We start from the raw sequence: 14,877 nt of genomic DNA, 5'->3' as shown, positions 1-14,877 counted from the left end.
TTTTAAAACTTTAACTTCCTTATTTCAGTGTGGTGAAGTTCAAGTAAATTTTTGATTAAGTCTCCTCTCTCTCTCTCTCTTTTCCTCCCCCCCCCCCCCCCAAGAGAGTTTCTTAACACCATTGATGACTGTTTCTTGGAGCAACTCGTCCTGGAACTCACAAGAGGAGAGGCAATTCTTGATTTAGTCCTATGTGGAGCACAGGATCTGGTCCAAGAGGTGTATCGAGTTGAACTGTTTGTTAATAGCGATCATAATATAATTAAATTTAACATCCATGGTGTGGGGAACACCAAAGAAGCCCACCCCAGTAGCATTTAAGAGGACTGCACAAAAATGAGCAAACAGAAGTTAAAAGATATAGCCACAAGTGAAATGCCTGCAAGCAGCATGGAAACTTTTAAAAATACCATAATTGAGGCTAAAATTAAATATATACCGTAAATTAAAAAAACATAGAGGACCAAAAAAGTGCCATCAAAGTAAAAGTAGTGGTTAGAGGCAAAAAGGCATCCTTTTAAAAATTTGGAAGATAAATCTTACTGAGGAAAATAGAAAGGAGCCTAAACACTTTGGCAAATCAAGTGTAAAAGTATAATTAGGCAAGCCGAAAAAGAATTTGAAAAGCAACTAGCCAAAGACCCAAAAAGTAACAGCAAAAAATTTAAGAACATCAGAAGCAGGAAGCCTCCTAAACAATCAGTGGGGTCACTGGATGATCGAGATGCTAAAGGAGCACTCAAGGAAAATAAGGCTGTTGCTGAGAAGCTAAATGAATTCTTTGCATCAGTCTTCACTGCAGAGGATGTGAGGAAGATTTCTACATCTGAACTATTCTTTTTAGGTGACAAATCTGAGGAACTGTCCAACATTGAGGTATCATTAGAGAAGGTTTTGGAACAAATTGATCAATAAGTCATCAGGACCAGATGATATTCACCCAAGAGTTCTGAAGGAACTCAAATATGAAATTGCAGAACTACTAACTGTGATATGTAACCTATCATTTAAATTAGCTTCTGTACCAGATGACTGGAGGATAGCTAATGTGATGCCAATTTTAAAAAAAGACTCCAGAGGCAATCCCAGCAATTCCAGGCTGATACGCCTAACTTCAGTACCAGGCAAACTGGTTGAATTTATATTAAAGAACAGAATTATCAGACACATAGATGAACATGATTTGCTGAGGAAGAGTCAACAGGTAATTCATGTCTCACCAATGTATTAGAATTCTTTGATGGGATCAACAAACATGGACAAGGGTGATCCAGTGGATATAGGATACTGGGACTTTTATAAAGCCTTTGACAAGGTTGCTCACCAAAGGCTCTTAATCAAAGTAAGCAGTTATGGGATAAGAGGAAAGGTCCTTTCTTGGATCAGTAACTGATTAAAAGACAGGAAACAAAAGGTAGGAATAAATGGTTGGTTTCCAGAAATGGAGAGCAGTAAATAGTGGTGTCTCTCAGGGGTCTGTACTGGCACCAGTGCTGTTCAACATATTCAGAAATGATCTGGAAAAAGGGGTAAACAATGATGTGTCAGAATTTGCAGATGGTACAAAATTATTCAGTAAAGTTAAGTCCAAAGCAGACTATGAAGAGTTACCAAGGGAATCTCACAAAACTGGATGACTGGGCAAGAAAATGACAGATGAAATTCAGTGTTGATAAATGCAAACTAATGCACAATGGACAACATAATCCCAACTATACATATAAAATGATGGGGGTCTAAATCAGCTGTTACAACTCAAGAAAGAGATCTTAGAGTTGTTGTGTATAATTGAGCTGCTGTTTTCAGAAAATGTGCAATAGCAGTCAAAAAAAGCTAACAGAATGTTAGGAACCATTAGGAAAGGGATAGACAAGACAGAAAATATAATGCCTCTATAGAAATCCATGGTACACTCGTATCTTGAATACTGTGTACAATTCTAGTCACCCCATCTCAAAAAAGATATATTGGAATTGGAAAAGGTACAGAGAAGGGCAACAGAAATGATTAGGGGTATGAAACAGTTTCCATACACGAATAGATTAAAAAGACTGTCTTTTCAGCTTGGAAAAGAGATGACTAAGGGGTGATATGGTAGAGGTCTATAAAATCTTGACTGGTGTGGAGAAAGCGAATAAGGGAATGTTATTTACTCATAACACAAGAACTAGGGGTCATCCAATGAAATGAATAGGCAGCAGGTTTAAAACAAAAAAGGAAGTACTTCTTCGTAAACGCACTGTCAATCTGTGAAACTGATTGCCAGGTGACATTGTAAAGGCCAAAACTATAACAGACATATAAAAAGAACTAGGTAAGCTCCTGGAGAATAGGTGCATCAATGGCTATTAGCCAGGATGGGCAGGGATGCAACACAATTCTCTGAGTGTCCCTAACCCCTGTTTGCCAGAAGCTGGGAGTGTACCACAGGGGATGGATCATTTGATTATTGCCTGTTCTGTTCATACCCTCTGAAGCACCTGGCATTGGACATTTTCGGAAGGGCTAGATTGACCATTGATCTGACCCAATATGGCTGTTCTTATAACCTAGTTATTGATACATGCAATTATGATGCTATCTCAGGGTATACGATTCCCACTATTATAGTCACAGGCATTCTTTTCCATGCCTTAGGGGACGCAATGATTAAAAACAAGCAAAAGCATCACAAGTATTAACCATGTATGATTTATTATTAAAGACAAGAAATCATTAAACAAAACACAAATGATAGAACACAACTGATAAACTGGTTATTTCCATTACAATCTCTTCTGTCTGCCTCTGTGTGTAGAGCCTTAACAGGGATTACACCTTTGAGAGTAGACTACATGTGGGGATGTTCTTCGTTTGGGAAATTAAGTCCAACATAAATAGTTTCCCAAAATATTGTGAATTCAGTCTCAATCTTATTAGATACTTAAAACCTTTATGTATGGGCAAAATAATTTGTTTTAGGGTAGGTGAAACCTGTCTTGTTAATAATAATAATAATTAATAAGCTAGTTTGTAAATTGGGAAAAACAGATAATTGAAACTAAATCCTATGAAATCGAATAAACTGTTTAAATCAGTTACTTAGAAGGAGCCATTTAAAGACCTGTCTTGAGACAGGCTAATGAACCAATATTAAGAATCTTAAATCCAGTTAAATCCCACTGTTTCTCTGTTTACCACTGTTTAGTCCCTGTCGCCTCTTCAGGAGTATATGGTCTAACCATCCGATGATCAACAGGACAAGCTGTTAATATTTTAAGTTACAGTTGCATTTCAATATTCCAGTAAAATCATTACAAGAGTTTGTAAATCTAATCCCTTGGCAGGGTCTTGGTTAACTTTCTCTCACCAATCCATATTGAAGTCTTGGGGAGGTTTTCCTTGTGTTGGTTACTTTGAGTCTTTTGTGTTTTTTTTAACTGTCTATGATAGTTTATTTGTACAGATGGACAGGATGAGTTGTGGACTCCTTGTTGTTGAAACAGAGTAGCAGAGGGGTGAGTGTGTGAGGGGCGTTCACGTCAGTTTTTTATATTTTACCTCCTACTTTCAATTCAATTATAGGAAAACAGGCATCTGTCAGTCTTATTTAGATAGAAGTTATTTGCTATCACTCCATGCCTTGGAGGGTTGGCTTAGTTGTTACCTTCAGTTTCTGAATATGCAGTCTCTTTAATGGATATACAAAATTTCTATTTGTCTTTGTACTTATGGCAGGAGATTCTCAGAACATCTTTAAAGTTAGAGTTTTAACTCTTTCTTTTATTCAGTCCATTTTCAGGGAGTGGCCGGGGGGCTCCATGTGGTGCTCCCACCACAATCGCCGGCTTTGCAGCTCCCATTGGCCAGGAACCATAGCCAAAGGGGGCGGCGGCTGTGGGCGTGGGCAGCGCGTGGAGCCTTGTGGCCCCTCCGCATAGGAGCTGCAGGGACATGCTGGTGGGAGCCAGGGAGAGCGCCCTCTTCCCCCCCCCCCCCAGGAAAGCGCTGCCCTGCACCCAACCCGCTGCCCCAGCCCTGAGCCCCCTCCCACACACCCAAACTGCTGCTGTCCCAGGGGCTGCCCAGCTCGATCAGCCCCTGAGCCAGCACCAGCCACTGCAGAAGTCATGGAGGTCACGGAATCCATTACTTCTATGACCTCTGTGACAGACACACAGCCTTACTAATTACTCTCACTGTTAATTTACACCTTATTTCCAGTCTGAATTTGTCCACTTTCAACTTCCAGCCATTGGATCGTTTTACACCTTTTCTCTTGCAATTTAATAATATTTATTAATGGACTCTTCAATGCTTAAGAAATAAATAAAGTTTGAAACATTTCCAACTACATATTTTTTTCCTAGAAGCTTTTAAGGACAGAAGCAGGTATTTCTAGAGTAATAAAATTCATTCCAGCTAGGATATTTCAAAAATTGTGTGTGTGGATTTACTTAGTTTTTCGTGGAAGAGTGAAAAAAACCAATTAACACCTAGATTTATTGCTCTGAAAATACAACCCCACATTCCTTTTCACAATTAAGTCCTTTCCTAATGCTTTACATGGTTTGTTTTCTTGAGATAAGGATTATATTTGTACCAAACTGGTATTTATACTGGGAGAGGTGTCCGGTCTAGATAAGACACGTTTAGGGATAATAAACATGGGATTATGGCCAAAGAGGGCTATCTTCCTGACATCTGGCTTGTCTTTTGGTGAGAGAGAGCAGAAATCTCCTGCAGTTTCTTTAACCAGCCCAAACATTTAATAACACAACTAACTAAAATATAGACAGGTATTGTACACTTTGTCTAAATGTCTTTATTGTTCTGAATTATTCAGGTTTGAGTACTTTAAACTAAACGTTGTGTGCTTATTTCAGATTGTATGAGTAAATACCCAAAGATATTAAATTATTTAAGAAACCTTTCATGGATAACCTTTTCTCTGAGATTGAAGTTCCTTTTTACTTTCAATGGAGGGAAGTTTAAAAAGTTTAAAAAGAAAACACTCAGACTCCTACTGCTTTGAAGACAACAAGAAAGACATTAGACTTTGAAGATGATCTTTTGATAAAGATCTCTTTAATTTCGTTTTCTCTTCATTGTCAGGAAGTGTCCAGACAAAACACTAAAATGAAAATAACCTGAATCCCCTGTTTCATCAGGCTAATGTTCTCACAAGACCCATCACATCCTGGCTGCTGCATGAGATTCCAGGTGGCCTTTGGGAGTGGTCTGAGTACTAGGCTGAAGAAGTAGGGAAGGGGATGGAGGACACCATTCCTCAGGGAAGAGTGAAGTTACCTCTCTTCATTGGAAATTACTGAAACATTTCTTGTCAGTAAAATAAAAGTTAAAAACCAAATATTAACTAAAAAAAAGTAGGGCTAGTCTACATAGGGAAGCTTATCAGCTTAAATTTATAGAATTATATTGGTATAAGATTATACTGGTAAACTTCTCACTGTTAGACACCTCTTATTTTGATTTACCTGATTTGTTTGTTTGTTTGTTTGTTTTTGTTTAATAAATAAATTGTATCTTAAAATTGGGTTTTAAAATAGTGCCTTTTCTGATGACTTGAATGGAGTATGAGATACTTCTTTCTTAATTTATCTTATATTCCTGCCTATTAGTAGAAAAATGGCACTCTTCATAGGTTTTCTAACTTGTGCAGTACTATTTAAATACTGATTAAAAAAAATATTTCAGAATTATACTTATAATTGATTTTTAGAAATTTGGAAATAACATTAAACTTTTTGCAAGGTTAATTATATGTTGCTTATTCTTCTGCTAGTAAGTTTATTTCTAAAATAAACACCTTGTGCAAAATTTTGAGAAATGGGGTGGGTGTGTGTGTGTGTGGGTGGGTGTGTGTGTGTGTGTATATGAGAGAGAGAGAGATTTAATTGTAATACTGCAGAAAATTTAGTTTGGATTTACTCCTGGATTTGTTGATTACTGTCATCTTGTACCAGTTTCTGCTGTATTAGTGACTATTGTGTAATCTACTGTCTTAGAGTGGTAGCACATAACTAAATTCTTAGGGGTGAATTATCATTATACATGTGTATTATACATGACTTTAGTCTGGTGGACTTCATTGGAAGTCTTATGGTTCAGACTGAGTGTGATGCTTTCATAACAGGCACAGAAAACCCAATCGGCAAAGGAGAGCAGAGTTGGAAGGTTTAACTATCTGAAAAGGGTCTAGGTGAGGGATAATTCCTGGCAAAATTTAAATGTCACCGTGCCTCAGTGGGTCACCACTGAGAATACTAAATTCAGGACAAACTGCTGAGAAATAGGGCAGACACCCCCCCAAAACTGGTGGTTATTCTTCCATAAGATATACCAACCCAGCAACAAAACTTCTGTCTCACCACCCTGGCTAACAAAAAGTCAGAAATGTAGCCTCCTTAGGTTTTCCAGTCCTGGATTCAACATCCAGACACTAGACTTAATGATGAGTGGTTATTTAAAACCAATTTTATCAATCAAAGATTTCTTCTGATTCCAAAGGACCAGCCATATACCCAGGTCAATATATAACTCAGATCTTACCTAGTAATCTTGTTGTTGCCAATCTTTTTAAATATGTAATATCTAAAGGTCTATTTATAAGAGAAAAGAAAGAGGTGAGAGTTTAAATTGGTTAAAGGAATCAAATACATACAATAATTGCAAAGTTCTTGGATCAAGTTTCAAGTAGTGATGGCATAAACTGCTGGCTTGTTAAGTCTCTGGTTGCTTCCAAATGATTGGAAGGTCCTTAGTCCCTTGGTTAGAATGCTCCCATTAGTATAAATCCATAATCCAGAGATCATAAGAGGGAAGAGGCAAAATGGAGATGTTTCCAGGGCCTTTTATAGCTTCTCCTATGTTGAGGGAAACTCGTTGTTCCAGGCAGAGTCCTCCGCACAGTTTCTGGAAAAGTACAGGCACACAAGATGGAGTTCAGTACCACATGATGTAGTCACATGCCCTTGCATGCTTCAATGAGTCATTACCCATATTCTAGCTAAAATGTTCTCAGGAAAGTCCATCAGGTGTGGATAAGCTTCTTTCATGGTCTGTTGTGTTCGTTGATGGGATGTCAATCTAGGTATTCCCTTCACAATGCGCTGGCTAGACTGGATGCAAATATCTTGTGGGTTTATCCAAGAGCAAACACATTTTAAATAGTTATACACCAAAATTCATAATTTCAGATACAAAAATGATGCATGCATACAAATAGGATAATCACATTCAGCACACCGTAACTTTTTCATTGGTACCTTACATAACATACTTTGTGCAAGATTTGTTGCCTTGTATAACAGTGGTAGCAACAGTGATTTACATGGTCATGTTTTAGTCATATAATGTCACAGAAGGTGATGGAGAATTCCTGGCAAAACTTAAACGTGTGCATAGTAGGATTATAAACTTTGAAATTTATGTAGGTGGTTGTACTATCTAAAATTATGTCACTATTGTTATGTAATTAATTATTATTTTAATAGTATGTTAATATGCTGTTGCAGTTTTTTTTTCCTGTTTCTGCTTTTATTTTGAATTAGTTTTCTACATGCTGAGTTGTCAGATGACTGCTTGAAGTGCCAAAAAGGCACCCACATTTAGAAGCATTTTTTTTAATGTTACTTTGTAAGAAGTTGCTGGACTCAGAAATATAATATTCTATACTTTCAGAACGCCATATACCCTTTGATCACATGATGTATGACCATCTACAGAAGTGGGGACCCCGCAGGGAGGAAGTGAAATTTTTTCTTCGGCATGAGGAATCTCCAGCTGAAAGCAATGAACAGAGTAAGTACACTTACCTTACACCGATAATAACTGGTGCTGGAGGGGGGATGGGCAGCAGCGTGTGGCTTGGGACCCCCGCTGGTATTGGGGCGGGGCCAGCAGGCTCCCTACCTGGCTCTGTGCCTCACACCGCAGCAGCAGCAGCAGCAGATTTTGGGTGCGGGAGGGGTCAAGGGGTTGGGGCATGGGAGGGAGTGAGGCAGGCTCTGGGCGGCGCTTATCTGGGGGGCTCTCCAGAAGCAGTGACATCCCCCTCACTCAGCTCCTAGGCGGAGGCATGGCCAGGCAGCTCTGCGTGCTGCTTCCGCCTGCAGGCACCTCCTTTTTCCCCCCTTCCCCCCGCAGCTCCCATTTCCTGGCCAATGGGAGCCGCAAAGCTGGCGCTCTGGGCAGAGGCAGAGCTCCCTGGCCACTCCTCTGCTTAGGAGCTGAGCGAGGGGGATATTGCCGCTTCCAGGGAGCCTCACAGGTAAGCGCCTCCCAGAGCCCGCCTCACCCCATCCTGTGTCCGAACCCCCTGCCCCCTCCCACACCCAAACTCTGCTGCTGCTGGGGAGGGAGGGAGAGTGGAATCGCGGTGGCCCGAGACTGCCCCTGCAGCAGCTGGTGTGACTTGCACAGGGGCTGCCTGGACTGCCCCCGGGCCAGGCGCACCAGCCACTGCAGAAGTCACAGAGGTCACGCAACTTGACAAACTCACTGCCTTAATAACTAAAGCTCATTAATCAAATTGCTTTATAGAATTATTTACAGGAATGCATTAAAATTGTTAGCATTTGTCACAGTTCAGGGCAGCTGTACTTGTGTTCCCTCTCATGGTCCAGTAAGGGCACCCACTCTTAGGCTTCTGGCTCCCCAGTCATCACCTTTCTTGGACCGAGACATATGTCACCCTCATTAGGACGAAGGGAATCTCCAGGCTGCAAGTTCCATGCCTACACTGTGAATTCCCAGCAAATCAGACTGCCTTGCCTTCTTCTTAGAGGCTATAAACAGCACAATTGCCCTCAGTTAAGTTACCACATAGCTCTTTCTAAGCAATTTTTTCTTAAGATAAAAGCATTACAGAGAAGACATATTAAAAACAATAAAAGAATCCACATGCATGGTGATAAGGTTACCAGAGATCACCCCAACACTCACAAAGGCTCTGGCAGGTGAACAATCCTTCAGACCCCACCAAGGGGGTTTTCTGTGATCACAAGTCCATCACAACTGTTAGCTCACAACAAGCACACTGGGAAGAGGTAATTCGTAAACAATGAGTTTCTTCTGCTCAGGGCCCTAGCTTCAAAAGGCTGGATTTTTGCATAACTTGAGGTGTTACATGTGCATATCCCTCCCCTTAGAGATTTCTTGGGAAACCCACTTCATTTTAAAAGTTTTCATTGTTTCAAATAGTCCTTTGACGCTCATAACACTTACCAGGGTTTACATTAGTCAGGTCTCCTCTAAGACATATAATCCCATATAATATGTAAACATTTACATTTTTAATACAATGAAGGTTTAACTTAATTCAGTAAAGTATGTTCAAGATATTGCAGGAAATCGCCATAGCGGCCACAACACTGTATTAGCCTAATATAATACATAATTATTCATACACTTTATTGATGCACATTGTATAATTTTATAAAATGTGTTGCCAAAAGGCTTATTTGACCATGGCTTTGAAAGTGTTCACCAGGAAATATTAACTTCCCCTCACTTATGTGCTGTTTGAGCATGGAATAGCATATTTAGTATAAATGCCCCTAATGCTAAATGTAAGAAATGAACAAAAAATGTATGTCTCCTTTTTTCCATAGTATGAAATTGACTGTTACATTAAAAAGGCTCCCCCTCCCATTCCTGCAGTATATAAGAATAGCGTTCGTATAGGAATTATTGACTATCCATTGATTTATTTTTCTTCTGCGATATATTTATTCTGTTAATGTGTTAAGTGTTATGTTTGGCACTCCTGACTAATTAAAAAAAACAAAAACTCATTGCCTCTGGACTTTGAACGCTTCCATCTGATGTAGGAGTTTATTAGTCACAGATTAGAATTTGTTTACATTTTTAATTCTTTTGTTTTTCTACTTAAAATTTCAATGACTGAGCGTGATAACTTTTTACACCACTTGGTTAGATTGGAAATGTCTTTTAAAATTAATGTTCATTTCCTAAATGTATTATTTCAGTTTGTCACAAATGCAGAATTATTCATTTTATCCCAAAATATATCCTGGGAATTCTTTTTTGTATTATACCAGCTATTAACAGTGGTAATCTAAAACTCAAGAGAGAGAGGTCATTTAGGGGTGAGGGCAGTAAAGTGGAGAACTAGAATAACAAAAATCAGAATTCCACTGGAAAGTGACTTTATTTTATTAAAATTCGCTCTCAAAAACAAATGAAGCTAGAAAACTGCCAACATTCAGTTATTCAAGCATGCATTTAACTTGGCTTTAAAAGGAATATTATTGCTTAAAATAAACTTAGTATATAAATTCAGCGTCCTTTTTTCTGCTAATTCACATTCAAAGACTCCTAAAAATTCATTACTTTCCTAATATTTCTCCATGTAAGCAATTACTCTAGTTCCCATAAGGATATTATGCAGCTGTGGTGGGAGGGGAGGTGTTTCCCCAAGACACACTCTATAAGGAAGTGATTCATGTGATCAAAAAGTTTGAGAATCCCTGCCTTAAATACCTTTCCACAGTCATGAATGTCCCTCTCTGAACTATTCCCTTCAGGAGTTTCCTGGTGATAGCCAGATACCCTGTAGCCACTGGCAGGGGTGCTGGAACAATTTGTACAGTGGGGGTGCCAGTGAACCAAACTGTAAACCCTGCATATGATGGAAACCACTTCAAGTCAGGGAGTGTGGCACCAATGGCTGCTGGAGCTTCCAAGAGCGAAACAGGTGTCTATTAGTGGCAACAGGCAGCACTGCAACTTGCAATATCAGCTACACACTATAGTACCTAGTGTGGCTGATAGCTGTGGAATTATTGATCAGGCTCAGGTGTACCGGCTCCTAGTGACCAGCTGCCTCCGCTTAGGCTCTTTGTTTTGCTTCACTTGACTATTCACACTTCTGCAGTAGCAACCTAGCTGGAGAAGTACACTTCTTCCAATAATCCTTGAGACAATTAACTTCTGTTCTCCTGTCTTTTCTATAGAATTGTATCTTGCACAAATTTCTCACTTTCTTGTTCTCTTTTTTTATTGTACGGTTACAGGTTAGCTGCTGAAATCACATTTTCTCCATTAAAACCGATAAAGGGGATTCCTAAGGATTTCACTTTTGCTTGTTCTAATACAATTATTATTATTATTATTATTATAAATATATTGATCTTAATTTTTTTTCACTCTTTTGGCAGAAAATCTGATCAGAATAGTTATGGACACTAATCCACCTCCCTGTAACTTGCATGCTTTGGTGCCGGAAATGGCATAAATGAGTTTCAAATGTTTCACTCCAGAACTAGTTAGAATGCTGAATGCTTTTTCTGTCATTACAACAGAACACAAGTACCACATATCAAAAGACAGAGGAGAAGTGAGAAACAATTGCACTTGCCTCTTATGAGGACAGCTTAACAGAAAAATATGTTTTGCTTTATTTCGTAAAGCAGTTTTTTTGTTCCTTTTGATACTGATCCAGAAATGATGATAGGTATGCAAGGCTTAAAGTAGTTTTTATATTAAAGGTAAGGTCCCTTGTTTTACTTCCCTGAAAGAGGGCACTGTGTTTCTCCAAGCAAATTACTTTGATCCGAGAGAGAGAGAGAGATTAAAATCTATTTTGCAAAATATCCCTGACAGACTCCTCTACTACTTCATCTAGCTATATTTTTAAAACAAAAATGGAGTAGCAATTTCTATCAAGAAAACCCTATCGTCTACTTGACTTTTAGAAAGAAGCTTTCCATCGAAGAGTGTAGTATTAAATCAGAAAAACCTTAAGGGATTTAATAGAATCTATTCTCTCTGATCAAACAGAGATAGATCATAGTTAATTTACAAGAAAACTTTGAGATTGTACTTGTATATGTACTCACTGTGTCATGGTCAATTAATCTGTCTGAAGGCTATGAAGGAATCACCAATTGAGATGCCTATTGGTATGTTCAGGCTGTTTTGACTCAATTCAATTAATCTGGCCATCTCTAACAAGTAACTTTTTCTTGCGTCTCAGCTTAGTCTTGATTGCTTTAATTAATTCTCCCTTTGAACCTTTTTTGGTTGTTCCATATGTAAAGTTTTCTAAAGGAGGTATTTTTTGGCTCATTAGTTTTACAACAGTGGGGAGGAACCTGAAGCATAGATGATGGTTTAGATTACTAAAAGTGGCCCAGGTTTAGTCCCTACATTAACTTTTACCTTATGTACTAAGGGATATTGCTCTACATATATTTGAGTCATTATCAGACTTAAAATTGAGATACTGACCATTTGTGGTCATAGAAATTAAATCAATGTTTCTATTTTATTGATGCCATAGCCAAGTTCCAACAGACATAGTTACCCTGTCCACCAAAATTATTTCTATAGTTTCAGTGGAATAAGGGATTCCCACTACCTCTCTTGAAAACTGTAGAATATAGTAGTGCAGAAAGGCTCGTTGATTTTTGACAGTAGGTGAAGTTCAGTAGTGCATGAAGGGATGTCAGTACATACTGATTTGTATACACTGTAAAGTGCTTAACCATCCTCTGTGATTTAAAGTGCAATATAAATGTATATGTATTAAATATGATTTAAACATGACCTGGAGTTTTATGTACATGGAAAACATGCTTGCCCTTTCTAAATCAGGCATGCAAGTCTTCTAAATCAACCATGGTAAGATTAATCAAGCTTTATATTAAGGAACTTTGCAAGGCATCTGGGAAACGGCCTCTAATATATACATTTGCAATGTACTCAGCCAGAACTACTGTTTCATGTGGGCACAGAAATATGAGGTTTTAGCAGTCAAACTGTGACAACATGATGCTCAGTTCACTGACTTAAGTACTATAACACTATTTCTTGGATGTTTGTGGCAACAAAACTTGTTTGAGGCAGAAAAACACAGAGCCGACCATTACAGATCTTAATACAGTCAGGCCATGAAGTCAACATTTTCTACTTTTGCTGACTCTGCCACCTACAAAGAGTAACCTAATGCCAAAGGTTTGGATTCATATAGTAGGAATTGGCAGAATTGACATTACAGGTGAAAGGAAACTTTATGTGCTCACAACCAAGAGGAATAGTTCCGTGTTAAAATGAATATTGGCAACAACTAAAGCAGTCAATCTATTCTTTTGATAAACCTGTCTTGTCAAATAGTTCATATGTAGCCTCTTTTTAATGGCATTGGAATCTTATTGTAAAAAGACAAAACAAAACAAAAAAAACCTTGATACTGTAATAAATAGTGAGATATATGAGCTGGTTTGTAGAGGATTAGAAAGAATATTTTAAGTAACTCTTAATTTTACAAATCACTTTAGTATTGGTGTGAAAAAAGCTCAGTGCTGTTTGGCTGAGCTTCAAGTAAACTTGATTAACTACCCATTGTATTAAAAACAATAACACCTGCTCCCTCGCCTCCCAAAAGAAGAAAAACCCTTAATAATATATCAATTTTTTAATTGCTTTTGATTTTTTGATTTTTTTACCAAATGACAAATATAATGTCGTTATTGTAGTTTGTAAGGAAGGAAATTAAACTTCCAAAAAGCTGATTTGTTAAAGAGTGATTGTAATTTGTACAGATATAGTTGTTGTTTTACAGTGAAAACCTTCTGAATTAAAAACAAACCAAAAAAAAAAACCCCTTGCTAATGAGATTGATACTTTATTTTTAGGTGGGCGTCAGACCCAAAATCAGAGAAATGGAATAAATATACCTGTGGAGAAACGTACAGAGAATGGGGTATGTAACAAATGATAAATACAGTGTGTTTATTTGCAAATTGCCATTATTTTAAAATTTAACACCATCCGTTAAATTCATCTCTTCTGGCTGGGAACTGGAAGAAAGATACTTAAGATTCAATATTGTATTTTTGAAAGGGAATGGGAGAGTACAGTTTAACTCTTAGAACATAGAGAATTGCTTGTCCTCCAGAAAATTTAATCTTCTCCCCAATCTCACAAAAGCAGCCCAATGTCCTGCCAACTGCTGACTGTGTCCTTTTGGTTTCCTGCCTCTCCTCCCCTGCCTGTTTGATAAAGAACCACCCAGATTACTATGAGAAAGTGGTGTCCCTCAGCACCACCTAGTCAAACATCTGTTCTCACATGAACTTCCTCTCTACTGCTGGTTCCTGATTTAGCAGTCATTAGGGGCCTGTCAAAATTGAAGCATATATCATTGGATTAGGTGCCTTTTTAGACTGCGGTGAAGTAGGTTGAATTTCCCTGCTAGCTGAGAGTTTTGACATGCTGTATTTCACAGCCACTTCTATTTATTGTTTTATACCTTGTAACAGTGGATTGGTTTTTTGTTTGTTTTGTTTTATGCCTTTGTTTAGCTTAGTAAAACTTCAAAGTACATTTCTACTTTGAAAGTTCTCTCATACATAATTAGCATTGTGGAGATTCCCTGTTTGATTCCCTGATCCTGTATTTTCCACTCCATGCATCTGATGAAGTGGGTTCTAGCCCACGAAAGCTTATGCCCAAATAAATGTGTTAGTCTCTAAGGTGCCCCAAGAATTCCGCATTGTTTTTGCTGATACAGACTAACATGGCTACCACTCTGAAACCTGTTCCTGTTTGTTGTGTTTCAGTTATTTCCACATTTAAACTTCCTATTTTCAAGTAAAAATAAGGCTTTTCTAACCCCCAGGCCTAAAAAACTCAAACCTGGGACCTGAAATCACTGGTACATAGGACTGGAAAGGAACTTCTGGATCGTCAAGTCCAGTCCTATATTGCCACAGGCAACCCATGTCATACAATCCCATTCATAAATTTATCAAGCTCCATCAAAATTAGTTAGGTTGTTTGCCTCCATTACTGCAATTGGAAGGTTGGTCCAGAACCTCACTCCGCTGATGGTTAGAAAAATTCTTCTAA

The 14,877-nt window shown here is 38.3% G+C and overlaps 1 protein-coding gene across 8 annotated transcripts in view; it reads left to right on the top strand.

Annotated features, from left to right (window-relative positions):
- The window catches only part of PPP1R13B (protein phosphatase 1 regulatory subunit 13B), a 106,989-nt gene that overhangs the window by 37,438 nt on the left and 54,674 nt on the right, over positions 1 to 14,877 (top strand). For all 8 annotated transcript variants that reach the window (XM_054027439.1, XM_054027440.1, XM_054027437.1 and 5 more), the window contains exons 3-4: positions 7,684 to 7,803; positions 13,662 to 13,729. In XM_054027439.1, the coding sequence (XP_053883414.1) occupies positions 7,684 to 7,803; positions 13,662 to 13,729 (188 nt within the window). The remainder of the gene's footprint in view (positions 1 to 7,683; positions 7,804 to 13,661; positions 13,730 to 14,877) is intronic.

Source organism: Malaclemys terrapin, chromosome 4 (assembly GCF_027887155.1).
Source record: "Malaclemys terrapin pileata isolate rMalTer1 chromosome 4, rMalTer1.hap1, whole genome shotgun sequence".
Taxonomy (NCBI): domain Eukaryota; kingdom Metazoa; phylum Chordata; order Testudines; family Emydidae; genus Malaclemys; species Malaclemys terrapin.
The sequence above is the reverse complement of the archived record's forward strand: the minus strand, read 5'-3'. Positions and strand labels throughout refer to the sequence as shown.